Here is a 23,947-nt window from a genome sequence, read left to right on the forward strand (position 1 = left end):
AAACCAATAATTTTCACTTATTCTACTCCAATGGTGCTGAAATCAGCAGGTGGAGACAACTCTGCCCATTACAAGAGGACTGGAACTAAATTATCTTTAAGATCCCTTCCAACCCAAGCCAGTGACTCTAGGAGAGAAAAAAAAAAAAACCTCATACCTTTTCTTTGCAGCTGGAAAGCATGCTAATAATGCTAAGACAAACAGATTGCACTGAGAGAGCTGGAGACCAGTCTTCTGTTAGAATGGACAAACAGATATGACCATTGCTATAAACATGTGGATGAACAGGAATATTGTCACCAGTAAACATGACCTAAAAAAAAAGAAAAAACCACCAAAATGTAATCTATTGTTCAACTTTTAAATAAAAACTATGCAGATTTTGTAAAAAAAAAAAAAATAAATAAAAAAGCAGGTTCTGACATTATCATTTACAAGAAATAACATAATATACCATATTACATTCATTCATTTTTTGAGCTGTTAGTCAAAATGTAAAATGAAATGACAAAAGCCTTGTGAAGGTGAAGTAGCACAAATGGCCAAATGCAGTTTTTTTCCTGTGAATAGTTACAAAACACAAAGAACATAAAAGCAACAGATGTAGCAAACTCTTAAATCTTGCATCTTCAGTTTTTTTAAAACATCCTATTTACATCCTACAGCTGCCTATTAGGAAGGTTAGATTCACAAATTAGTATTTCTTTGGACACAATAGGATATAAATTCTAGACAACTCAAGAAGAGTTAAACACACTAATCCTATTAACTAGAACATAAAGGACTCTTACAACCATACTGCATTATCACATTGGAAATATTTTAAATTGTTATTTAAGTGGAATTTTCTTTTAACAGAAGCAAACAACAGAGAACAGCACTGAGAATCTCAACTTCTCTCTATTAAAAAATAAAGGTTAGAAAATCAATTTTGACAATTACTGCTCTTACAATAAGTTTGACAAAAACGTAAGGTCAGCTCAGGACCAATGAAAAGGGAGTAAAAACCAAAATCCTCACAGCAGCATTATCCTCCTGAGCTCCTTATTCAACATAAGCACCGTAATCTTTTATAAAATGACATAATAAATCTCTACCACTCAAATCACAACATCTTCTTAAGATTTTCTCAGTTCAGGTACGTGTACACACACCTCACCTCATTACTGACTACCAGAAAGAAGTTTCAGCTTCATCACAAATGAGGTGAGAAAGCTCAAGCTACTTTCCAAATGGCATGCAATTTTTTTAATGACAGCAGAGAAAAGTGGATGCAGAATGATCTTTGTCTGGTATTTCTTACGCACTGAAAAGCTTACCTCTGTAACTTAGTATTTAATTTCTAACTAATGTTTCCATTATACAAGAAAACCAGGACTAGTTAAGCATGCATGCTTAACAGACAACACTCAAGGCAGAAAACAATCAAGTGATTGAACAGGAGAAACAAATTGTCAATTCAGAGGAAGTAGATTTATAGGAGAAAGAATTACAAATCAAGAGCTTTAAAGCAGAGAATTATTGTACAGCAGCATGATAAAAAATTTTAGCCACAACAAGAACTAAATATCCAGTGCTTTAATTCTTAACTGCCTTTTATGCTTGCAAGGAAATAAATACATTTGTCTTTGTGTACTGATTTAGATTGCTGTTTTACAATAATTTTTACACAGTCACATGCGCATGTTAGATAAAGAGTACAAACAGTACCCACTTGGAATCAAAACAAAGTGGGTCTTATGGATCACCTATGAGAAGCTTACTGCAAACCTGATAAAATGCAGATGGGAATGGAATGTGCCAGTTTGTTCCTTAAAACCTGAGACTGAAGAACAAGCATTTCTAGTTTTCACCTTAATCCTTACAGATACATATTTTTACAGTTTATGTGACTGCCGCAGCTCACTCCTTGCTGGAGCTTCAACAGCCATGAGAAAAGCAGAGATGACTCTTCAAACTTTGAGCTGAAACAGGGCCAGAACTAAAGCACTCTTGTTTCTTCTTTCTTTCATTTTCAGGAGAGCTGAAGGGATAACTTAACACCTGCTTTCCTCCTCCAAGCCTAACTTCTCTCAGGTAATGGACAGATGGATGTACAGAGCTCATTCCACACCCTAGTAGTAATGTTGACCCTCCAGTACTTAATGTTGCCATGAAAGCAGTAGCTCACACCTTAATTATAACCACTAGATTTGCAGACCTCTCAGAGATGCCAGGTGTTCATGAGAATTCCTACCACATGAACAGTATTTTGACAGCCATATTAACAATGGCAGTAGAGAAGGTAGAAGAGGTTAAGAAAGGACATAGAAGCTGAAGAGGAGACTAAAGAATTGTTTGTTGTTCACTCGTGTGCAGCAACAAAAGGAACCATCCTACTATTCTGTGTTGTTCTTTCATAGTGTATAAAGAAACCTCAAGAATACACCATTCTTTCATCTTCCATGAAATTAAGTGGACTGTAGTAGGCACTACATCTCACTTGTTTCAATTTATGTTAAACATATTGTGCAGGTGTGCTTTTTCTAGAGACAACTAAACCTCACCTTAGGATATACAAATGGCATTAGTATTCAGCATGTACCACACAATTATTACTTAGAGACAGAATTAAGTAGGAAGGAGGAAAGCAGATACCTGAGGCGAATCAAAAGGATATCGGCTACTGAACTTAAATAGAAGCTGAAATTTCTCCCCTTCATATAGCGTTCCTGGAGCACCTTCCATGTCTACAATCCACCTAAGAATGGAGAAACAAAATAGTATTATGGACTAAAAGATGATTATTTTACTTCTTGAGCACAGGACAAATAAAATCAACTGCCATGCAGCCAATCTTCCAAACTCTCCATTAGCAAAGCTATTACAGAAGTGAATAATGCATCAAGCCCACATTTGAAAGAAACAAGCTTGGTATTTCATATACAGACACTGCCATAGCACTGCAAATTATTATGACTTGAACTCATCACAGACTCATCAATTCCCTGTTATGTGAGACACAGCTGACATAGAAGACTTCCAAAGACTATTCTTATACAAAAATAGGCTTGGAATAAAATAGAGTAGCAGGCATTCTCCTTCCACGTTTCTATTTTTCTGGCAAGGAAATCATCAATACAGTTCATTAAAATAAAATCTGCATCCCCAGGGAGAGAAGGAATGATGTTCCTGCACTTACATCTGTGAAGAAGTCAGAAGCAAAATGCTACATAATCTGTCACACAAGGAAACCGCAGAAATGTAAAGGTTCAGCATAAAAAATGAAAAGGTCATAGAAAAACAAAAATAGAAAATGGATGACTTGCAACTGTAAACAGAACTTTTCTTCTGTACCTGATCCTTCCATTACAACATGGAATAAACTGACATGTTTTGGTTTTAATTTAGCCAGGGGAAAAAAAAAAAAAGTTCTGTGCAGCATTCATGACAAAAAGCAACACCATGCTATGTCAATTCCATCACTTCAGAGTTCTGTTGATCATTTAGTACCATCCTTTGTAGAACCTTCCCTCTAGCACGTCAACTGCACCACTCGGCTTAGCGTTACCTTCAAACTTTCTGACATTGCACTCAATCCCACAGTCCATGCTGTCTATAAAGACATTAAACAATATTACCTCCAGCACCAACAGAACTGCTGTCATCCTCTACAGGAGGAACACATCCCAAACAGTAATATGGTAATTGTTGTAATGGGGAAGAGTCCTATAATTGCAGCTGAAGTAAAGGGTGCCACTGTATATAACAGAGTTGGATTGTATGGTGCACACAGTTGGCAATTACACAGTTGAGTGCCTCTGGGTAAGGATTAGGGGGAATGCAAATAAAAAGGATCCTGTTGCAGGAACCTATTACATATCAGCCAACCAGGGTGACAACACCAATGAATTACTTTACAGCGAATTAAGGGATATCTCTAGAACAGTTGCCCTTGTCCTTATAGATGACTTCTACTTCCCAGCTGTTAACTGGGAATATCATCTAACTGATATAAATAGGCCCAGGAGATTACTAAAGGAGTCTACTAGGAAAGGTGCCCTCCCAAATTTGTTACTTGTAAACAGAGTCTTGCCAGTGAAGTGGCACTCAGTAGCCATCTTTGGCTACGGTGACCATAAAGCAGCTGAGTTTCAAATCTTTGGTGACAGGAAAACTGCCACCAAAACTTCAGCACTGGATACAGAGAGAGCAGACTTCAGGCTGCTCAGGGAGTTACTCTGCAAGATGCTCCAGATGTTGGCATCCATCAGTAACAGTGTATGGGAAATCACAGCTTGAACCTCTGATTAATCAGCTGAGGCAAGTGTTGGGCCAGCTGCGGGAGCACAGGTGAGAGTAATGTAGCTGTGCTCCTGGAAGGGGTGGACCTCGACTCCACCTCCTCTGAGACCTCATTTAAGGGCTGACCACCACTGAGGCAGCATCTCTTGGAGATTGCCTCAGCTTTCTGGTCAAGGCATCGACACTGGTGAGTTTTCTTTACTAATAACCTTTGACTATTTACCACCATCTTGGTCAACATCTTTACATTAGCCACCCTTACAGCCGACTACATTTAAGAGTCATATCTTAAGAACACAGGAACGGGGGAATTCCAATGTGCCAGAAATCAAGCAAGAGAAGATAAGGTTTGGTCTCACTGAGCAGGGATCTTCTTCACAACTTTAGAAGGAAAAGAAAGTATACTAACATTAGAATTAAGGTCAGGCAACACAAGGGAACTACAGAGATGCTGTTTTTTGAATTAGTTTCACTTCAAAAGCAGAAGGTAATTCTTTCTGGAAACTGCTCTTTTTATGACTGAGGTATTATTGGGTTTTTTTTGTTTTGTTTTTTCTTTCCTTAAGACAAACTTATAATTAATGTGTATTAAAAAGAAACTGATTAAACTGAGTTTAAAATGACCCAGTTACATTATGGGCTTCAATTAACTGATTCAGTTCCTTTCAAACCCAAGCGTATGCACATCTATACCGTAACAGCAATTTGATTAATCATCTCAGAACATTCTACTTAGAACTGAAAACCCTTAAAGAGCAAATATATATAAATATACACACATGTATATACAACATCTATAATGACAGGAAGTTTTTTTACTCAGTGACAATTTGGGGGAAAAAAAAAAGAACTAGCAGGACTGGAAACAGGAAGTTTCTATTTGCAAGGTATTGAAAGGTATAAAAATTGCATGTAGCAAACAAACAAGAAAGAAACAACAATGTAGCAGCACTCTGGTAACAAAGTGATCCTTACAATAATGGAAAACTATGAGCAAAAAAAAAAACACAAAATTTTTCAACTTTTCATTTCTGTAAAATTGGTCATTATTTCTCTTTAAAGAAGAGGAAAAACTTTTGAGTTTTCTTTGACAATTAAAATGCTTATCTTTTTTCTTCCTGATGAAAAGGACAAAGTAAAGAAACAAAACTTGCAATTCATGAATTGCACAGAGGTTTGTTACTAGTAACAAATTCTGGAAAGCGCTACTTCAATTTGTTTCAGTAACATTCATCTGCTTCAAGTATCACAAAAGGCAAGAAAATTAAAAAGCAACAGTTGCACAAAACCTCATGTAGCACAGTCTGTTGCCATCACCAGAAATACAAATATGAAACAACTTCAACAAGGCAGCTCAGTGTTTGGTTTTGATCCATCAATCAGTGTCAAACATATTGCAGAAAACATAGTCTGAGATTCATTCTCATACAGAAATCTTACTAAATGCAGAAATCTAACATTTCCCTAAAATTAAGCTAAGAAAAACCTGACTCAATTATCCAAAACTGTTAACACAGTCTCGGTATCAGTTGAAAAAAATTTAGTACAAGGAAATCACCTGCTGACTTCAATGAAATGCAGAGATACTTAACCACACCTGTTTCAGTTTTATTTGTGATTAGTAAAACCACAGCAAGAACAGCACAAAAAATGAACTCCAGCAACTTTGCTTTTTAAGCACAGAAGCTTTTTAAGAAGCTTTCTCCACTTCCCTTAGAAAAAAATGGATGAAATTAATAACACTGAAACAGAAACTAAATAAATCTAAATCAGCTACTCTGTTCTTTGATGAAATTTAGAGGAGTCTCACAGGGTAGCAGCAGCAAGAGCTTCTCAAATTACTTTATCCCAAACCAAGAATAGTTTATACCAATTGCCACGTTTTAAACAGTAAAATTGCCTAACACAAATTCAGTGAACTCACTATGCTGGATCCTGAGATTGTGAAGTACGTTGCAGAAATATGCTCATTAATGAGAAAAATGCTTTATTCCCCATATAAAAAACAGAAGATCAGAATGTAACCTGGAATGATTAGCGGAAGATGCATGAGGGGACTTTTCATTACTTACAATTTTCAGCTTGATAGCAAAAGCTAAACAGTGTAGATACATACATGCATATACTTACTGTGTAATTGAGTTTTGCACGCTCTTCTCATTTAGAGTCATTCCTGGAGGTGGATCATTTTGCAATGCCAATAGTTCTTTTTGTAATCTTTTCTGAAGAGAAATTGTAAAGAATAATTGAAACATTAAGTGAGTTTCAACAATAAGCACATGCACTTAAGTAAATTTTAATCAATTACTGCAAGCTAAGATTTTTAAACGAATCTAGTGTTAAGTACAAAGTGTAATTAAAAGCAAAGGAAGAAGAAAGTCAGCTCCAAGAAGTCAAACTGCAAATTCACTGGCCTTAATATCAGAGTTTTGTCATTTCAATTTTTTTTAAACATTTACATCATCAGTAAGCAAACCATCTTTGCATTATAGAATACATAGGAGTATCTAGAGTTTTGTGATATAGTAAAGATGTAAATTGTGCCTTTATTCTTAACAGCAGATGTTCTGTAATCCCCATATAGCATCGCATTTACAGTTAATTTGCCAAGCTGTTAAAAGTATAACTCTTCCTTCTCTTTGTTGTTCAAGATAATTCTACGTGGCATTGGTGTGTTTTCCTTGTTCTAGGTCATCTCAAAGGACAGAAGACAAACTAAACAGGATTATGTGGTTTTGCCAAAAATAAACTACTTTATAACTTATAAACAACTGCATCTTAAAGCCTGCAAAGTAATATTTATAGAAGTAGTACACCACTAGGTCATTGAAATCTCACCTATTTCCCCATGGATAAGTCAGTAACTGCAACCATTTTCTATACAAACTAACAGACCTGTTATATGGAACAAGCACTACTGGACTTCTGTAAAGTGTTACCATTGGCAATGCTTTCAAAGAGTATTTTTTATCTCCATAAAACATTATGAATACATTTTGTCATTTCCAAGCTGTTCATATAACAAGAAAAGTCAAGGGTCTCACACATCTTATTCTCCCTTTTATTGCCAACACTTCCACATTTGCAGCCTACCAGTCCATTTCCATCATCCTTACTATTCCAAATGTCCTTACATGACATGTAAGGCTTACCTAGCACTAAGGATTACAAAATACATAATCGATTTCCAGGTTTCTCCAGTCCCCACTATGATAAACTGTCAGACAGGTCAAGGTGAAAAGAGTGCTTCTAAGGTTTCCTAAGTGTTATTCTATCCACTACAGTCTAAAGATAGAAGCAAGACAGTCTTTACACAATGAGAATGCCTTTTGCTAGACAAAATGACAAACAGTTAAGATTTGAAGCTTTGTTTTTCCCCACTTGGAAAAGTAAAATATACAATTCCACTGCTCTTTTACACTTGATCAACCATGTCATACGAATCGCTCACAGATTAACTGATAAACATACCAGGACTCATCATACGCTTGTACCAGAAGCTTTAAATACTTGTTCTATAAAGCATCAAATTCTACTACTTCTGCAGACTAACAGTCACCTACAGAACTCCTCTGGCAGATGCTGTCCAGTACCCTAGAGAAACCAGACCAAAATCTGTAGAGGGAATAATAATCTACTCACCAGAATTCATTCTAATACCAAAGAAGTGAGAGTTAACTATCATTGAGAAAACAGTCTTAATTGGCTCCTTTGGTCAATCCATTCCTCCCTTTGACTGCTCTCACAGCATAAAGTGTTTCCTTTACATCTTACTGAAATATCTCCCATTCCAATCTCTCTGTTGCTCTTCGGCTTCTAGCTTTGAGGAGTCATAGTTTGTTATCCCCACCACCCATCTGGCTACTGAAGACATCAGTAAGAACTCCCCTTTGTCTTCTCTTCTTTAGAATGAATAACCTCTTGTACACGATGCAGTTCAGCCCCTCATCATCTTGGCAGCCATCTGCTGAACTCACTCCAATACATTCCTAGTCCTTCTTTTAGCAGGGCTCCCTAAGGACATTACTTCAGATGTTGTCTCAAGCACTGGAACAGGCTGCCCAGGGAGGTGGTGGAGTCTCCTTCTCTGGAGATATTCAAGACCTGCCTGGACGCCTACCTGTGTGACGTGGTGTAGGGAACCTGCTTTGGCGGGGGGTTGGACTCACTGATCTCTAGAGGTCCCTTCCAACCCCTACAATTCTGTGATTCTGTGAAGTGTCAGGACGAAGACCACATTCTTCAAGCTGCTGCCTACCCTTCATTCTTGCACACAAAGCAGCTAAAGATAATCAGAAGACTTTGAAAGCACTCTCCAAAGTTTCTGAAATTAGACACTGGAAAAGGGACTGTTTCACAGGGAGGAAAGACTTCCTTGTGTCTGACAGCCATGAACATAGCAAACTGCTTTTCAGCAACAAAACTGACATTAGAAGTAGCATACATAACAGGACAAAGGATAAAAGATGAATACCTTTTCAATAATCTTAGCCACCTCATTTATACAATTTCACAAACTTAAAGTTTGATCATTACTAAAGGAAGTCACCTCTTCACCTTTCTACTGTAAGTACAGATCAAAGATACTTTTAAATATCATTGAAGTTAAAAGCCTTTAGCTTCCCATGTTACCTCTGCTTGTTCTGCTGCTTTTGCAATTGGAATAATTTTCTTCATAGTAAGAAACATGAGTGAAGTAAATGACACCAAGTCACTCCTCCTACTCTTCTTACAGGTACAGACTTCTGTTTTCAGCTTCCCTTAACAACACTTTTTTACTTGCATTCTACCCTGGTTTCAGCTGGAACAGTTAATTTTCTTCAAAGTAGCGACTAGGCAGCTATATTTTGGATTTGAGATGAAAAATAGTATTGATAACACACTTATGTTTTAGTTGTTGCAGAACAGCGCTTACACACACTCCAGTTCTTTATTTTTCACACTGCAGTGAAGAGGCTGAGACAAATGGAATAGGGACATGACACAACTGGACAGCTGGCCCCAATAACCACTGGGATATTTCACATAAGTCCTGGTCAGCAGTAACAGCTGGGGGAAAAAAAAAGGGGGCAGTGGTTTGGAGTTACAGTTTATGTTTGCCCAAGTGACCCCTATGCATGATGTAACTGTGACTTCCTGCAAATACCTAAATGTTTACCTGCCAATGCAAAGCTACAAATAGATTCCTTATTTGCTTTCCTTGCACATACAGCTTTTGCTTCATTTATTGTGTTGGCTTCAACCCACAACTTCTCATTTTACCTTTCCAGTTCTTTTCCCCATCACACGATAGTATGAGTGAGCACCTGCATGGGATCTAGTTGTCTGTTCTGTGTGGTTAACCCACAGCAGCATTCACTGCCTACAGCCTCACCAAAGGAACAGTGGTTTGTGGGCAGCTCCTTTGTGACCCAGACACATTTAAACCTCTCCTTTCCTCCCTCCACCCCATTTAAATACATTGTAGCCTTCTCTGCTGAATCCTATTTTGCTGATTTAAATCCTTTTTTCAACAGCAGCTTCTCCATTTGTTGTCACTTCTGTAGTTTCTTAAAATCCACAATCATTTCCAGCTGCTTTCAGAACACATGGTAGAAAGCACAGACTGCCCTCAAAATACATTTTGACAGGTCCTGTCAGCTCAACAGAACTAAACTCCCTTCCTCAGTCAGACATTCATCTGAATCAGAGTAATTTCGCTTCAACTAAACTACAGCTGTAATACCTTGAGATATTTTTGTAGTTCAAAGGGCAGACAAAAAAGAATCCATTAATTTATATCACATTTTTTCTTGCTGGCTCATTCAAAAGTTACAGTTATACAAGTAAAAAAATACTTGCATCATCAAAAAACAACTACTGTTCCACTTCCAGAACTGTTACTACACAGAAAAAGAATGGAAATCATGCCAATTCAACAAGATGGGGACCTGCAGGCCTGTCTGACCTCAGTACTGGGAAGGTCATGGAGCAGACTGTCTTGACTGCAATCATGTTGCATGTGAGACACAACCAGGGGATCAGGCCCAGCCAGCGCTGTGGGTTCTTGAAAGGCAGGCCCTGCTTGATCCTCCTCATCTCCTTTTATGACCAGGTGACCTACCCAGATAGACAAAGAAAAGGCTGTGGTTGTAATCTACCTAGACTTTAGTAAAGCGTTACAGTTTGTTTCCCACAGTATTCCGGAGGAGCTGGCAGCTCGTGGCTTGGAGAAGTGTGCTCTTCACTTAAAAAAAGAACAACAAAAAAACAGTCTTGATGGACAGATTCAAAGAGTGATGGTAATCAGAGTTAAATCCAGATGGTTACCAGTCACATGAGGTGTTTCTCAGGGGCTGCTACCAGGGCCAGCCCTGTTTAATATCGTTATCGATGATCTGGGTGTGAGGATTTAGTACACCCTCGGTGAGTTTGCAGATGACATCCAGAGGGGAGGAAGTGCCTGAGGGTAGGAAGGTCCCACAGAGAGATCTGGACAGGCTGATTGATGGGTTGAGGCCAATTGTATAAGCTTGAACAAGACCAAGTGCTGGGTCCTGGTCGATCACAATAACCCCATATCTCACTATAGGCCTGGAGCAGATTAGCTAAAAAGAAAATAGAAATGGTGCAGTCACTAGGACTAGGGAGGCAATCATCCTTCTATACTTGTCACTGATGAGGCTGCACCTTGAGTACTGTGCTCAGTTTCGTGCCCCTCATGACAAGAAAGACACTGAAGCAGTGAAGCATGTCCAAAGAAGGGCAATTAAGCTGGTGAAGAGTCTAGAGCATAAGTCTTATGAGGTGTGGCTGAGGGAGCTGGGATTGCTTAGGCTGCTCAGGAGAGACCTTATCGCTCTCTACAGTGACCAGAAAGAAGGTTGAACAGGTGAGGGTTGGCATCCTCCAATTAGTGATAGGGCAAGAGGTAATAACCTTAAGTTTTGCCACGGGGTTATCAGGTTGGATATTAGGAAAAAAATTCTTCTCAGAAAGCACAGCGAGGTGCTGGAACAGGCTGCCCATGGAGGAGATGGAATCGCTGCTCCTGGACATGCTCAAGAAAAGGGGAGATGCTGCACTGACTGACAAGGTCTAGAGCTGTCACAGGCACAGCTTGATGGTTGGACTAGATGATCTTAGAGGTCTCTTCCATCCTTAATTTTATGATTCTATATGATTTGTTTTTAAAAACTGCCAAAATGGATGTCCTAGCAATGTATAACTTCTCTATTTACACAGGTCACCCCAAAAGTATACTCCTATTTACCTCCATGGAAACAACAACAGATCCAAAGAATACAATAATACCATTTGATAGAGCACATACCCAGCCACAAAACACTATTTTTCAACCTGTCATCACCATTATTAATTCATTTTCATCAGCTCATAAAAATCTGCACCAGAGGAGTTGACCCATTCTTGCCACCACTGAAATGCACCACCCACCACCACCTCCCTGTGCTAATGTTCAGAAAGCATTGATGAATGTCAGTGAGTGTCTTCTTCCCCCCTGTATGTAAGAATTCAACTGCACGCCTTTGCTTCACCCACACTTCCACGTCAGGCGCCATTTAGTCAGACCACCCCTCTGCTGCCATCAGTTGTACAACAACATGTAATAGAAGATTGGTGGAAGGGTTCGACATCTGCTGCCATCCCCCAACATTCCCTTCTGACATCATAAGCCAGCATAATAAATCAGGAGGCATTACTTTCAGAGCAGCCTTGATATCCTACAGGTTTCAGAGACTGTTTGGTTCGGTGATTTCCAGAAGCCATTTTTCTAGATGAAAGAGGAATAAATTAAAAAAAAAAATAAACAGCTTTCCACTGTAAATTCATATTTCCTTCTACGAACTTGCAGCACTTTGACACTCAGCAGTCCTTCCTCATTGGCAGGTCTCCAGCTGTGTTGTAAAATCTAAAGTAAATATCGTTATTAGCTTTGCTTCTTTTTCGTAACATGAACCAAGAACATCGCTCTTTTTATCACACATTCAAGTCTCTTTCAACATCTCAAGCAGCTCCTCTAAGTCAAAACACAGCTAGTGCAGCTATTCATTCCCACAATAACCCCCATCGCTCCCCCAGATGATTTCTATACATTTATGCACTCTTGGGATTTATGCTTGTAGTACTGTTCATTTTCATATCATAAGTCCATCACTCCAATGCTTGTGCTAATCCATCTTGTCATACAGACATTCCCATCCTGCTTGGCCACTTTTGATTTAAGACAACCGAGGAAAAAACCAAAACAAAACTGAATGCAGTCAAGGAGTTACCCACATAAAAGGGGAATAAATGAAAAATGTACAGGCAATCTGAAATTGATCGCTTATTTTTGAGCGGATTTTATGCTTAAGCATTTCTAAAACAACTTCCAATTAAACTAAACTAAAAAGGATCATATATAAAACATTCACTATGTAGAGAAAAGGGGAAGAAAAGAGCTGGAAGATCAGAAACCCAAGAGTAGCTAACATCAATCTTTTAGTTAAAGGAATAACCAGCTGCAAAAAGCAAAGAGCAACAGCACAGCCAGCAGTCCACATGACCATTTACACAGAGGTGGAAGCCTTTGAAACCAAGACAACTTAATTCATCTACCTCTACAGAAATGAGCAACTCAAGGATGAAAACAAAGAACATAACATTGAATCAAACATCAATTCCTAAAAGTTTACTCAAGTAATTAAAGTTGCCTTCCATAGCAATGGCTTGGATTCTACTGCTAATTCTGTCAAACAGGATTTGTGCAACCCTTTCTGTTATCCATCACAGATTTTCTCATGTGTCAAACACGTTAAGACTTCTCCGAGCATATGGAGCCAGGAATAAAATTAACCGAGTGCAATAGAATTCCTGCCAGCTTCTCAGACAGCTGACAACAAACTTTATCATTTCAATCCAAAAAGATGGCAGCCACTGTCTGCCACAGTTCAGGTTTATGTTTATCTCCAAAGCCAATAGTTTCTAACAACCTTTGCTAGGCAAAAATATATGTTCTTCCTTCTCCAACATGGCACACGTCTTCCTTTGCTACTGCACTGGCTCTAGAGTTGGCATCTCAAATGCCACAGTTAAATTTCTCACTTGTGTTGATTCCTGAAGAATCACATAAAGCAGCAGAGGCAGGGCAAAACCCCATAGAAAGAAATGCGGAAAGAGGGACAGAGTGGCAGCTTAAGATAGGAGGAGATTCAGATGTTGGCAACAGGGTTTCAGAATCCAGCCCCTAGAATCAGTGAGTTTGATTACTGTGCACCATTAAGCCAGATGTTATATATCACAATATCAGTATCACAATATCAGGTATCTATTTCCAGCTCTAAGCCCATTATCACAACTCTTCTAACAGTTCCACCCCTCCTTCACAAAACTGAACCCCAGAGAGTTATAAGACCGACAAAGCTATAAACCACAAAAAAACCTAACCCAAAAGTGTAAGAAAGTAAGGTACCCTTGGCAATAATGGTCATAACCAACTACGAATACACAGGATGTTGAGAACTATTAAAGCAACCAATTAATACTGTTTCAATTAAGGTACTGGACCTCATAAATGGAGTGGGCAAAATACACATACACTGTTATTTAGCCATAAAATATTAATGCCATAATGCAACCAAATTCAATAGTGTGCCCATATTCCTGACTTATCTCCTTAGAGCTGAATATTCTTCACAAAGGAAAATGATGCAGAAAAACAAAAACCTGAAGAATGCTGGCTATATACCTTTTTCTGCAATTCTTGAATATTCAGGTATTTAAAGAAATGTCACCTAAGAGGTGCAGCTCTTTAAAAGGGTAAACTGAAAACTAAATAATGAGCTTAGTCAAATACTCCACCTGTGAGCGATCTTCTCTCTTCCAAAAGTTTGAAGTCAATTTGAGAAACTGAGTTAAGAGATCCAAGAGGAGTTTCAGTAGAAGACAGGACGTAGTACGGGCAGCTACAGCAACTCTCTCTAGCAGTGAAGCTTCAGTGGAAAACAAGTACGCAGCTTCCTTTCATTTCTGCTGGAGGAAGTGTTCCACCGTCACACCTTTTTCTCTAACATAAGCTGGGATGGGCAACTGAGCTGGGATGTGGCAGCCTTTTCACTTTGAGCAGTAGAGAACTCAGTAGCCACAGTCAGTTAAGTGCTATCATAGGGACATGGAAAAACTACACTAAGAAACCTAATAGCAATTTTGAAACACTACACACTAGAAAGGATAAGTATCTCAAAAAAAATCTGCTAGTCATTTCTGTTAGAAATCTATTTCCAAGCATCAGAAATCCCCTTCCTTTATTGTGATAAAACATGAAAGGAATAGCTCTCCAAGGCCACCAAGACCTACACTGTAAATGCAAATCTTTATCTTGTTTTGAGACCTGCAAGAAGAAAAGCTAACTCATAAATAGAAGTTAAAGATTAATCCCCTAAGTGCTCCAGTCTTCTGCTGTATGTTTCAATTCACTGCATCCCAAGAGGACACAACAATATTTCTCCAGTAACTGCGAACTACTGTATTGCACATCCAAAGACTTACAACTGTCAGCACAAAAAGCATCCTGTAATAAAGTCTTAGCAAAAAAACAAACAAAAAACCCTTACATTTTGTTTTACAGGTTTTTACCTCCTCCCTCATTCAAGTCACAAATTATTTCATGAAAACATCCTTTTCGAATAGAGGAAGTTTTAACATGCAAGAGATGTGTTCCTGCCTTGAATGAAGGCGAATGGTAACCACGTACCAGAATAGCTGTCACTAGGCTGTAACAACTCTGTTGTGACAACACCACCATGCTGTTTCATAAGCAGAGCTGTTACAAGTCTGCTGGCACAACCCACCAGCTGGAAACAACAAGAGCAGCAACAACCCTACTTTCAGTGTTTCGGTTCTTCCATTCACATATTTCTTGCTGAAAAGCACCTTGGATCTCAGGGGATACGAAATGTGAAACACTGGAAAAAGAGCTCTGATAGTGAAGCAACACTTCTATGGGAAGAAAAAACAGCAGAAACAAAAAAACACATTATTAACAGCAATGTTGCTGCAACTGCTTCCAGGTTACTCTAGTTAGACAGCCAGATTTAAATACTGAAAGCTGTCACACAGAAGAGAAACAAGTAAAGCTTAAAAACAGACACAGTTAATATAAATATATATAAGTATATGTAAAGTATACCCTGGTGGCGCAGTGGTAGGAATGCCGCGTTGCAACACTGAGGCCCGGGTTCAAATCCCCCCTGTGGCGCAAGTGGTAGAAGTGCCGCTCTGCTACACAGAGGCTCAAATCCCGGGGGTTGGACTCGATGATCTCTAAGGTCCCTTCCAACCCACATGAGACTATTATCTATTACCTATAAAGTAAAAGCAATCAATAGAAAAGATGCAAGTGACAGTTACTGCAAACTAGAAATGCTGTTTCCTAACAACTGGATCATTCAAGAAAGCCGCAGCAGATCACTCACATGTTCCATTATTCAGGTGAAATCATTTGGCCCAGACTCCCAAAGCCACAAGCCACCCAGACACTCGACTATCACAATCCTGAGAGAATTGTTTCTAATCAAAGTTCTTATGGTAAGTTTTAATCAAGGCCCAGAGGAGGAAGGAAAAAAGATGAATTGTCTGATGTGCCCAATTAGAGCTGCAGCTTCACACTGCAAAGCTGCTTCCCAAAATAACAAGTCCATAACAAAATAAAGCAGGATTTGATTTTTAAGAATTGTTTTTCAGTTTGATCTATTTTTGGCTGAATATCAGGTTTTCAATCTGTACTCAGATGCAGAAGCAGATTAGTCCCCTCCTTCTTATTTCTAATAAAACATGTTAACATCTGGCAGCCCAGTTCCACGTTACTCTCCCAGACAGATCCATGGTTCAAGTCCTGAACATCAGGCATTTTGTGCACCGCTCTCTTCTTAAGGGAACCTAAAGGTAGAGAATGAAGAAGTTTCCACCCGTAACACTGGGTTGTTCTGAACATTTTAAGATCCCACTAGGAATGGGGAGGGATGGGCGAGTTGTGGAGCTGACCTCTCAGCTCAGTAAACAGGATATTATCTTCACATGCTCTACCCCAAGATATTCTAAAACAAAGCAACAAATATTGAATGCTGTGGATTTCTCAATATCTGCCCAGGAGGTCAGAGCAACAATGTATCCCTCTACTACATACTTCTTCACTAGGAGAGTGGTTAGGCCCTGGAACAGGCTGCCCAGGGAGGTTGTGGATGCCCCGTCCTTGGAGGTGTTCAAGACCAGGTTGGACGGAGCCCTGGGCAACCTGATCTAGTAAATGTGTATGTTTGGTGGCCCTGCCAGGCAGGGGGGTTAGAACTACATGATCCTTGAGGTCCCTTCCAACCCAGGTCATTCTGTGATTCTGTGATACAAGGAATAAATAGTATGACTGAATTAGTGGCTAAGAGATAAGATCAACCTTAAAGGAAAACTACAAAACAATTAAATAGAAGCCAATATCCACACACAAAGCCACTCTGCACACCACAGCCCCAAATGCTTTTTACCAGATAATCCCATTTCTGACACTAAACCTTTCACTTTAAAGCAAATTAAATGAAATCCACTAATGAAGAAGAAAACAGACAGCTAATAATCTGCTTTTGGAATTGATTCTTCAAACACAACAATGCCCAGGAAATCCCCACATGGCACTAAGAAATCGAACAAATGATTCAGTCGTTGAAGGACATCATTTAGGCTGCTTCAGTTCAAGCAAGGAATGTACGATAATAGCATGGGTTGGCATAATGAGGACAACCACACGCCTACCAGGGAATTTCTTATAAAGGATAATCAAGATATACAACTGGATTGAGAAGTTGGAAACTACAAACTATAACAGGATTTAAATACTCATCTAATCCATATCACTAAAATTGGACAGGGAGGAAATTTGGGAAGTCTCAATTCATTCAGTTCCTTTATCCCTTCTCTTTATTGGCCGCTATTTCCAATTAAGAAATGCCCCAATCTATACAAGCAGCATAGAATTCCACAAAGACTTCTATTCCATTACTTTAGAGACAATACCTGCTACACTCTGGTAAACTTACATATATTAACAAACATACAGGAACTGCTAACCAAGCAGTACTTTAAAAGTTGAACAAAAATATGATAACTCTGGTTTTGTTATCAAAAAACACTCATTAAAACTGCATACAAAAGGCCAGATAGCATTCCCGATCACCTCCTTCAGTCCTTTCTCACTGAACACCGAATGGTGGCGTCCCACCCCCTTCTTTTTGTCCCCTGCATGAATACTCTGCTTTAATTCCAGCGAGAAAGGTGACCTCTGATGGAGGGGAGGTGGGTGATCAAGAGAGGAAACAACCTGCAAGATTCCTTAACACCTTCTGAAAGCCCTCAGTTATTATAAGTAGGCAGAAGGCAGGTTACTTCACCTATGTTCTATCGCCAAAGGTTGTTTACCGCCTCTATAAAAGAAAAAAAACTTTAAGATTACTTTTTGTTTCAGTTTGCTTTTAACTTCACTTCTAACATTGCCGCCTCTGCCCATACAAAGGGCAAAACACAACCCAAAGTGCACAGCTGTCAGTCCTTTGCTACTTCAGAAAGATGCAGAAATTTTTTGGAGCGAATGACCTTCATCCTCATCACCACCAACCTCAGCAAGAACTTCAGCTTGCAAACTACTTGAAAGCTCCTCTTATGAATGCAAAACAAGGCTACATAAGAGATATGATCATTATAGCAAATCTATCTGTGCACAGCTATGACAATGGATGAGCTGCATGGAAGTTGCACCTTGCCTCTTCCATACTAGATGGGGTAATTTAACCACTTAACCTCCTGCAGTATCACCAGTACATCCCATAACTTCATAGTGAAGTGTTTAGTCTGAAATTTTCTGCTTGATGGAATTTGACCAAACAATTGAAGTGCTCAATCGCCCACCTTTTCCTCATTTATCAGCTAAACTAAGCTGCTTTAGACTATTATTTACAAACCCAGAGCTTTCCAAGGGCACAGCTAAACACAACAACATTCCCAGGCTTTTGCAAATCTATTGTCTTCTATTCTCTCCTTAGAATCATAGAATTACCCAGGTTGGAAAAGAGCTTGAAGATCATCAAGTCCAACCGCAGCCTAACCAGTACCCTAACTCTAAAAACCCTCCACTAAATCATACCCCTGAGCACCACATCCAAACGGCTCTTAAACAGAACCAGGGATGGCAATTCAAGCACCTCCCTGGGGAGTCTATTCCAGTACCTAACTACCCTTTCTGTAAAGAAGTTCTTCCTACTATCTAACCTAAACTTGCCCTGGTGCAACTTGAGGCCATTTCCCCTCGTCCTGTCACCTGTCACTAGTGAGAAGAGACCTGCCCCACTCTCACTCTCCTTCTCAAACCTAAGAGCAGGAATAGAGCATTATGATGAGAGTGAACAAACAATGTCTACCAGCAACTGGGATAAAAGTTCTTCACAGCAAATGTCTTCCTGCTCTTATCTTACTGCTTCAAATAATACACACACTGATGTGACATCAATGTTCAAAATAGCAGGTTGAAAGCTTTCATAGTTTTCCATAGTCCAGACATACAGTTGGCCTATTTAGGAGACAAATCTGCTGCTAGCCCAGTATATCAGCTTCTAATAAACTGAAGTCTCCCATTGCCTTCTATTTATAAAGGGAATTCTTCTATTCTAGCCCACAAATACTGCAGCTGTTGCACAGCTCAGTATTTCCCAAATCGTTTTATACAGGTGTAGATACAATAACAAGCACGTGAGACTCCTTAGGGCCTAAAAGAACTGAACTATTAGCTGTGAATCTTCAATGGACTTCCAGCCCATCCTAAGTAGTTAATTTAAAAAACCCAACAAATTAAACAAACTCATTTTAGTAAAAGCAAATGCAAGTTTTACATTTACCTCACTGTGTTTGGAGACTGGGAACTGAAGGTTACACAAAGGACTGGCAACTACTTAGTGGACAGGAGAAATGCTTTTGACTCTCTGCTCATTCTGCTCTAAGTTACAGTATTAGCACCTTCTGGTTTTAATATTTGATTATTATCTAAACCTCTCTTTCACACACAAGCACTATTAACTATGTCATGTAGTTGCTACCAGTAACCCCACCACGTTTACGTCCCAGAATTACTTATACAGCTCTAGCAGCTACTTAATTTTCATTGTTAACAATATTTAATCTAACAGAAATAGCATTGGACACCTCCAATAGCACAGAATACACACAACAGCACTGAGGTTCCACTCAAAGTTGTATTCACTGAGTTCTTCTCTTGCCCCCTTCCCTTCTTTCATTCCTCCCCCTCCACCCCCCTCCCCCCCCCAAATGAACACAGGCATATTTCAAACATTATATTTCTGACATCTGGAAAACAAGAAGCCAATTGCTTTTGCAGCAGCGTTCTGATTTTGATGTGTGCAGGTGTTTTGATGGTGGCCGCACAGCAGGCAGTTTTCAAGGGCAAAGAAAAAAAAATAAACCGAAGTCCTGATAACACAAATGCCTTCTGAAGGCCGACAATCTACAATCTTTCCAGTAGTTGCGCGTGTCATTAATTACATCAGCTTTGAATTTAATCAGTTTTAAATATCTACAGGTACAAGCTTCACGTGCTTAATGTAATGAAAAGACCAGAGGTGATCAAATACACGGCTAAAGCAGTTCCCATAGATGTTTGTGAAGCCATTTAATGCACGCTGCCCAACTCAAAGCTTCAAGGAACTCAGCATTAAGAACAAAGAGAAGTAAAACAGGAGTAGTTAAGACCTCAGATACAGTGATCTTCCAAGTTTTAGATGTAAACAATTGTTACTTGTGGGCTTAGGAAAAGGCATTGCCTACGCAACACTTAGCACTGAAATTATATATTTTACATCATATCCAGCTTTAAGCCCAAAGACGAACTTGCTAGAGAAGATTTGGCATTGCATTCCATTGGCTTGCTCTACAGTAGTCACAGTTTTACAGTTTGTTTTGTTTTATTTCTTTTTCCAGGAAGAAATTGCACAAGTTTGGACTTTTATGAGAAATTCTTGGGGAAAAAAAAGAAAAACACCACTTGCCCAACTGAAGTTAAAATCAATCCAACAGCAAATTAGTCAGCGCTTTGGATGGTAGTTATAAAGCGAGACACAGGATCACAACAACACTGACTTCTATTGTTCTAGCAGAAGCCTTATAGTAACCTACAACAGGTGTCCAGCATAAACAAAGCATAAAACTTCAATACGCACACAATGACTCATACTCACAAGTTTTATGAGCTACATCTCATCAACTGAGCTATAGTAGCTACTCAGGTTGAGTAGTTACTTCACTGACCATGGCAAAAAGCAGCAAGCACTGGAACAGGCTGCCCAGGGAGGTAGTGGAGTCTCCTTCTCTGGAGATATTCAAGACCCGCCTGGACACCTACCTGTGTGATGTGGTGTAGGAAACCTGCTTTGGCAGGGGGGTTGGACTCGATGATCTCTAGAGGTCCCTTCCAACCCCTACAATGCTGTGATTCTGACACAGTTTCAAAGCTTTCTTCCTAGGATGCCTGCATTTCTTTGATCTGATCACAGAAATTCTGGTGAATACCTAAAACCAAAGTCTAATTCACCATGAGCATTATATCGTTATATAAAATTATGGCAGCTTAAAACAAGACTGAAATGTCTTCTAAGTACCAACGGACCGTGCTTATTAGAAATACCAATGACGATGCCATAACAGTATGCTCACAGACTCGCATATTAAATGTTAGCACCGATTAATTCAATAACACCGAATGGAAAAATCACTTAGAATTACACGCAGCAGCTTCCTTTGTTTGTTAAATGTTCTTCGCTGGAAGAATTCCAATTTCAAGGCCAGGTTGGACGGGGCCCTGGGCAACCTGATCTAGTAAATGTGTATGTTTGGTGGCCCTGCCAGGCAGGGGGGTTGGAACTACATGATCCTTGAGGTCCCTTCCAACCCGGGTCATTGTGTGATTCTGTAATTCAGAGCCTTCATATCTTGTTCACCAGTATAAGGGTCCAAATTGGGCAGCTTGCATCTTTACAGCACACAGGTCTAGGTTTCCCACTTACTCAGAACAACAGTTCCTAAGGAATTTCTTTTCCATTTATCTAGATTTTTAATATAGCGTAAGCAAATGCCTAAAATTCAAGGAAAAAAGTCATTATTTCAGAACGTTATACAAATAGCAGGATATAAACAAACATAAGGAGCTCCGTAAATTTGTCTCATCAAGAGACGAGAGGACACAATTTAAAGCATGATCTTACAGCAACTACATCTCAAACGGAAGCAATTACAACATCAGCCCTACGATAGCCATGTTTACAGGAAGGGAACAACCTCCACACAACCCGCTATGGAGCCAATATTTGTCATTCCTGCCTCCTAAACAGCCTCACTTTTTATAATCACTATTTCTCTTTTTAAAAGGGATCAAAAGGAAACAAGGGTGATGCAAGCTACAGAAGGTCATTTTATAGGCCAAATACAACAGCACAGCCATACTGAGGCCCATAGACCGTCTCCCTCCTTCATGTTTCAGAACTGTAACTTCCCTATATTGTTTTTCTCCCTTTATAACTCCCTTTCTCGCTTTATCACAGAATTATCAAGGTTGGAAAAGACCTAGAAGATCATCTAGTCCAACCATAACCAATACTTCCCGGCTAAATCATATTCATCAACACAACATCCAGACACTCCTTGAACACCCCCATGGTCAAAGACTCCACCACCTCCCTGGGCAGTGCATTCCAATGCCTGACTACCCTTTCTGAGGAGTAATACTTCCTAATGTCCAGCCCGAATCTTATAAAAGGTTCTGCTTCATGAATGACTGCCTCAATTCTGCACTTGAGGTCGCGAAGTTTAACCATAAAAAAAAAAGCATGACAAAAACGCATCTGCCAGATTAAGCTGATAAATCAAAGACGCATCAGACTATCTGTCTAAAGTACTGCTAAATCAAGAACGTTCTGTACAGTATGTTCAAGTGCGTTCGAGTTCTTGATCCCGTTTCATCTCAATAACTCAGAGAGACACACAGTTATTTTTATGGCGCTCAACATCACCGGTAGAATTTTTACCCCGTAAGGTTCACCGTTCTGACATTTTAACTCTCACTAATACTAAAGCCAGGCTATCAGGACAATTAATCTGATTATTTCTACACTCCAGGGTTGTCCAATTAGCAGCGACAAAAAAAAAAAAAATTACCAGAATGAAAACAAGAAAAGAAACAGCAACTGGAGATAGAAAACAGAAGCATTCAACCACCTACATTTAAATGCAATGTGAAAAGAAATAAGGTAAAGCAGAGCAGTTACAGGTGAGGTAAGAATAGACAGAGGCTACAGCCACCAAACCCAGTGATCCTTTGTCCTGGGCACGTCACAGTAAATCCCCATCCACTCCAAACAGCACACAGTGAAAGCGAGCCATTCTTGCAGAGCAATTTCTGCAACTACTATTTAAGACTCACTCCTTCGGAGCAGGTATGAATAAATAATTCAGCTGGAAAGACCTGTCAAGCAGCAGGGTGTTTCACAGCACCGTACCTCCAGCGGCCCCATCCATCCACCCCAGCCAAACCAGCTGCCCGCAGGACTGAAGCTGCATCACGATCTCGTTTTACACAGAGAGGGGACAACGGGGCCACGCGGGTCCGAGCGCTGTCGCAGCCCCCCCGTCGGCGACAATCACAGCCCCACACAGACGGATCCCCTGCCCACGTCCTTATCACCGACCTAACGGGGTCTCGAAGGGCTGCCCCTGCGTCCCCCCCACCCCCAGCAAACCCCTCGGCTTCCCCAAACCCCACCAAGGGACAGAGACGATACCGGGGCCTCCCCTCCACCCCCCTCACCTCACCTCACCTCCGAGGACTTTCCGGGTCGGGGCCATCCCCGCTGGGCCTCCCTTCCCGGAGCAGCTCGCTCCCCACAGGGCCGCTGTCTTCCCGCCTCCCCTCTCCACAGCCGGGCCCCGGCCTCACACCTCAGCTCGCCCCTCCGCCGGACCCCTCTCGCTCCCTCCATACGGAACCGCCGGACTCCCCTCAACCACCCGCACCGCTCCCTCAGAGAACTCCCGCCGCTCGGGCGACGTCTCGCTCCGGCTCCCGGCCCCGCAGCCGGCCCCGCCGCAGGCTGCTCACCTGCATGGACGCCATGATAGATCCTCCCCCTCCCGCCGCGCCGCCAGCCCGCACCCTCACACACGCAGCACCGCGCGCCCGTCTCCCTCCCCGCCGCGCATGCGCCGGGAAGAGGCGGGGCGGGCGGGCGCCGGAGCTCTGTGGCAAGGAGGGCGGGCGGGTTTTGTCCTTGGTGTCGCTGCCCTCGATGTGTGGGAGGGGTGAAGAGCCGGCGCGGGCCGATGGCCGCCTCCGGTTGCAGCCGGCGGAGGGGCTGCCCGGCTGGGTGCCGTGAGGCGGCCGCGCGTGCGGAGGCCGTTGGGAAACGCCGGCTGAGCAGGGGAGCGGGGACCCCCCCCTGAGGGGGGGTTGGCTGCTCACAGCCGGCCTTGCTGGATGTAACACGGACATTATGAGCCCCCTCACGCCTGTACTTGATGGTGATCACAGAATCACAGAATGAGCCGGGTTGGAAGGGACCTCAAGGATCATGTAGTTCCAACCCCC

At 40.8% G+C, this 23,947-nt stretch overlaps 1 protein-coding gene across 7 annotated transcripts in view; it reads right to left on the bottom strand.

The window, feature by feature from the left end:
• The window catches only part of UBE2W (ubiquitin conjugating enzyme E2 W), a 40,353-nt gene extending 16,774 nt beyond the window's left edge, over positions 1 to 23,579 (bottom strand). For all 7 annotated transcript variants that reach the window (XR_001553546.2, XR_001553547.2, XR_001553545.2 and 4 more), the window contains exons 1-4: positions 23,462 to 23,579; positions 6,415 to 6,506; positions 2,638 to 2,740; positions 158 to 313 (exon numbers count right to left, since the gene is read on the bottom strand). Coding sequence is in view for 4 of the 7 variants with exons in the window: in XM_015855786.2 (XP_015711272.1) it covers positions 158 to 313; positions 2,638 to 2,740; positions 6,415 to 6,506; positions 23,462 to 23,476 (366 nt within the window). In the remaining 3 variants the exon portion in view is untranslated. The remainder of the gene's footprint in view (positions 1 to 157; positions 314 to 2,637; positions 2,741 to 6,414; positions 6,507 to 23,461) is intronic.
• Positions 23,580 to 23,947: the final 368 nt, after the last annotated feature.

This window comes from Coturnix japonica, chromosome 2 (genome assembly GCF_001577835.2).
Source record: "Coturnix japonica isolate 7356 chromosome 2, Coturnix japonica 2.1, whole genome shotgun sequence".
NCBI lineage: Eukaryota > Metazoa > Chordata > Aves > Galliformes > Phasianidae > Coturnix > Coturnix japonica.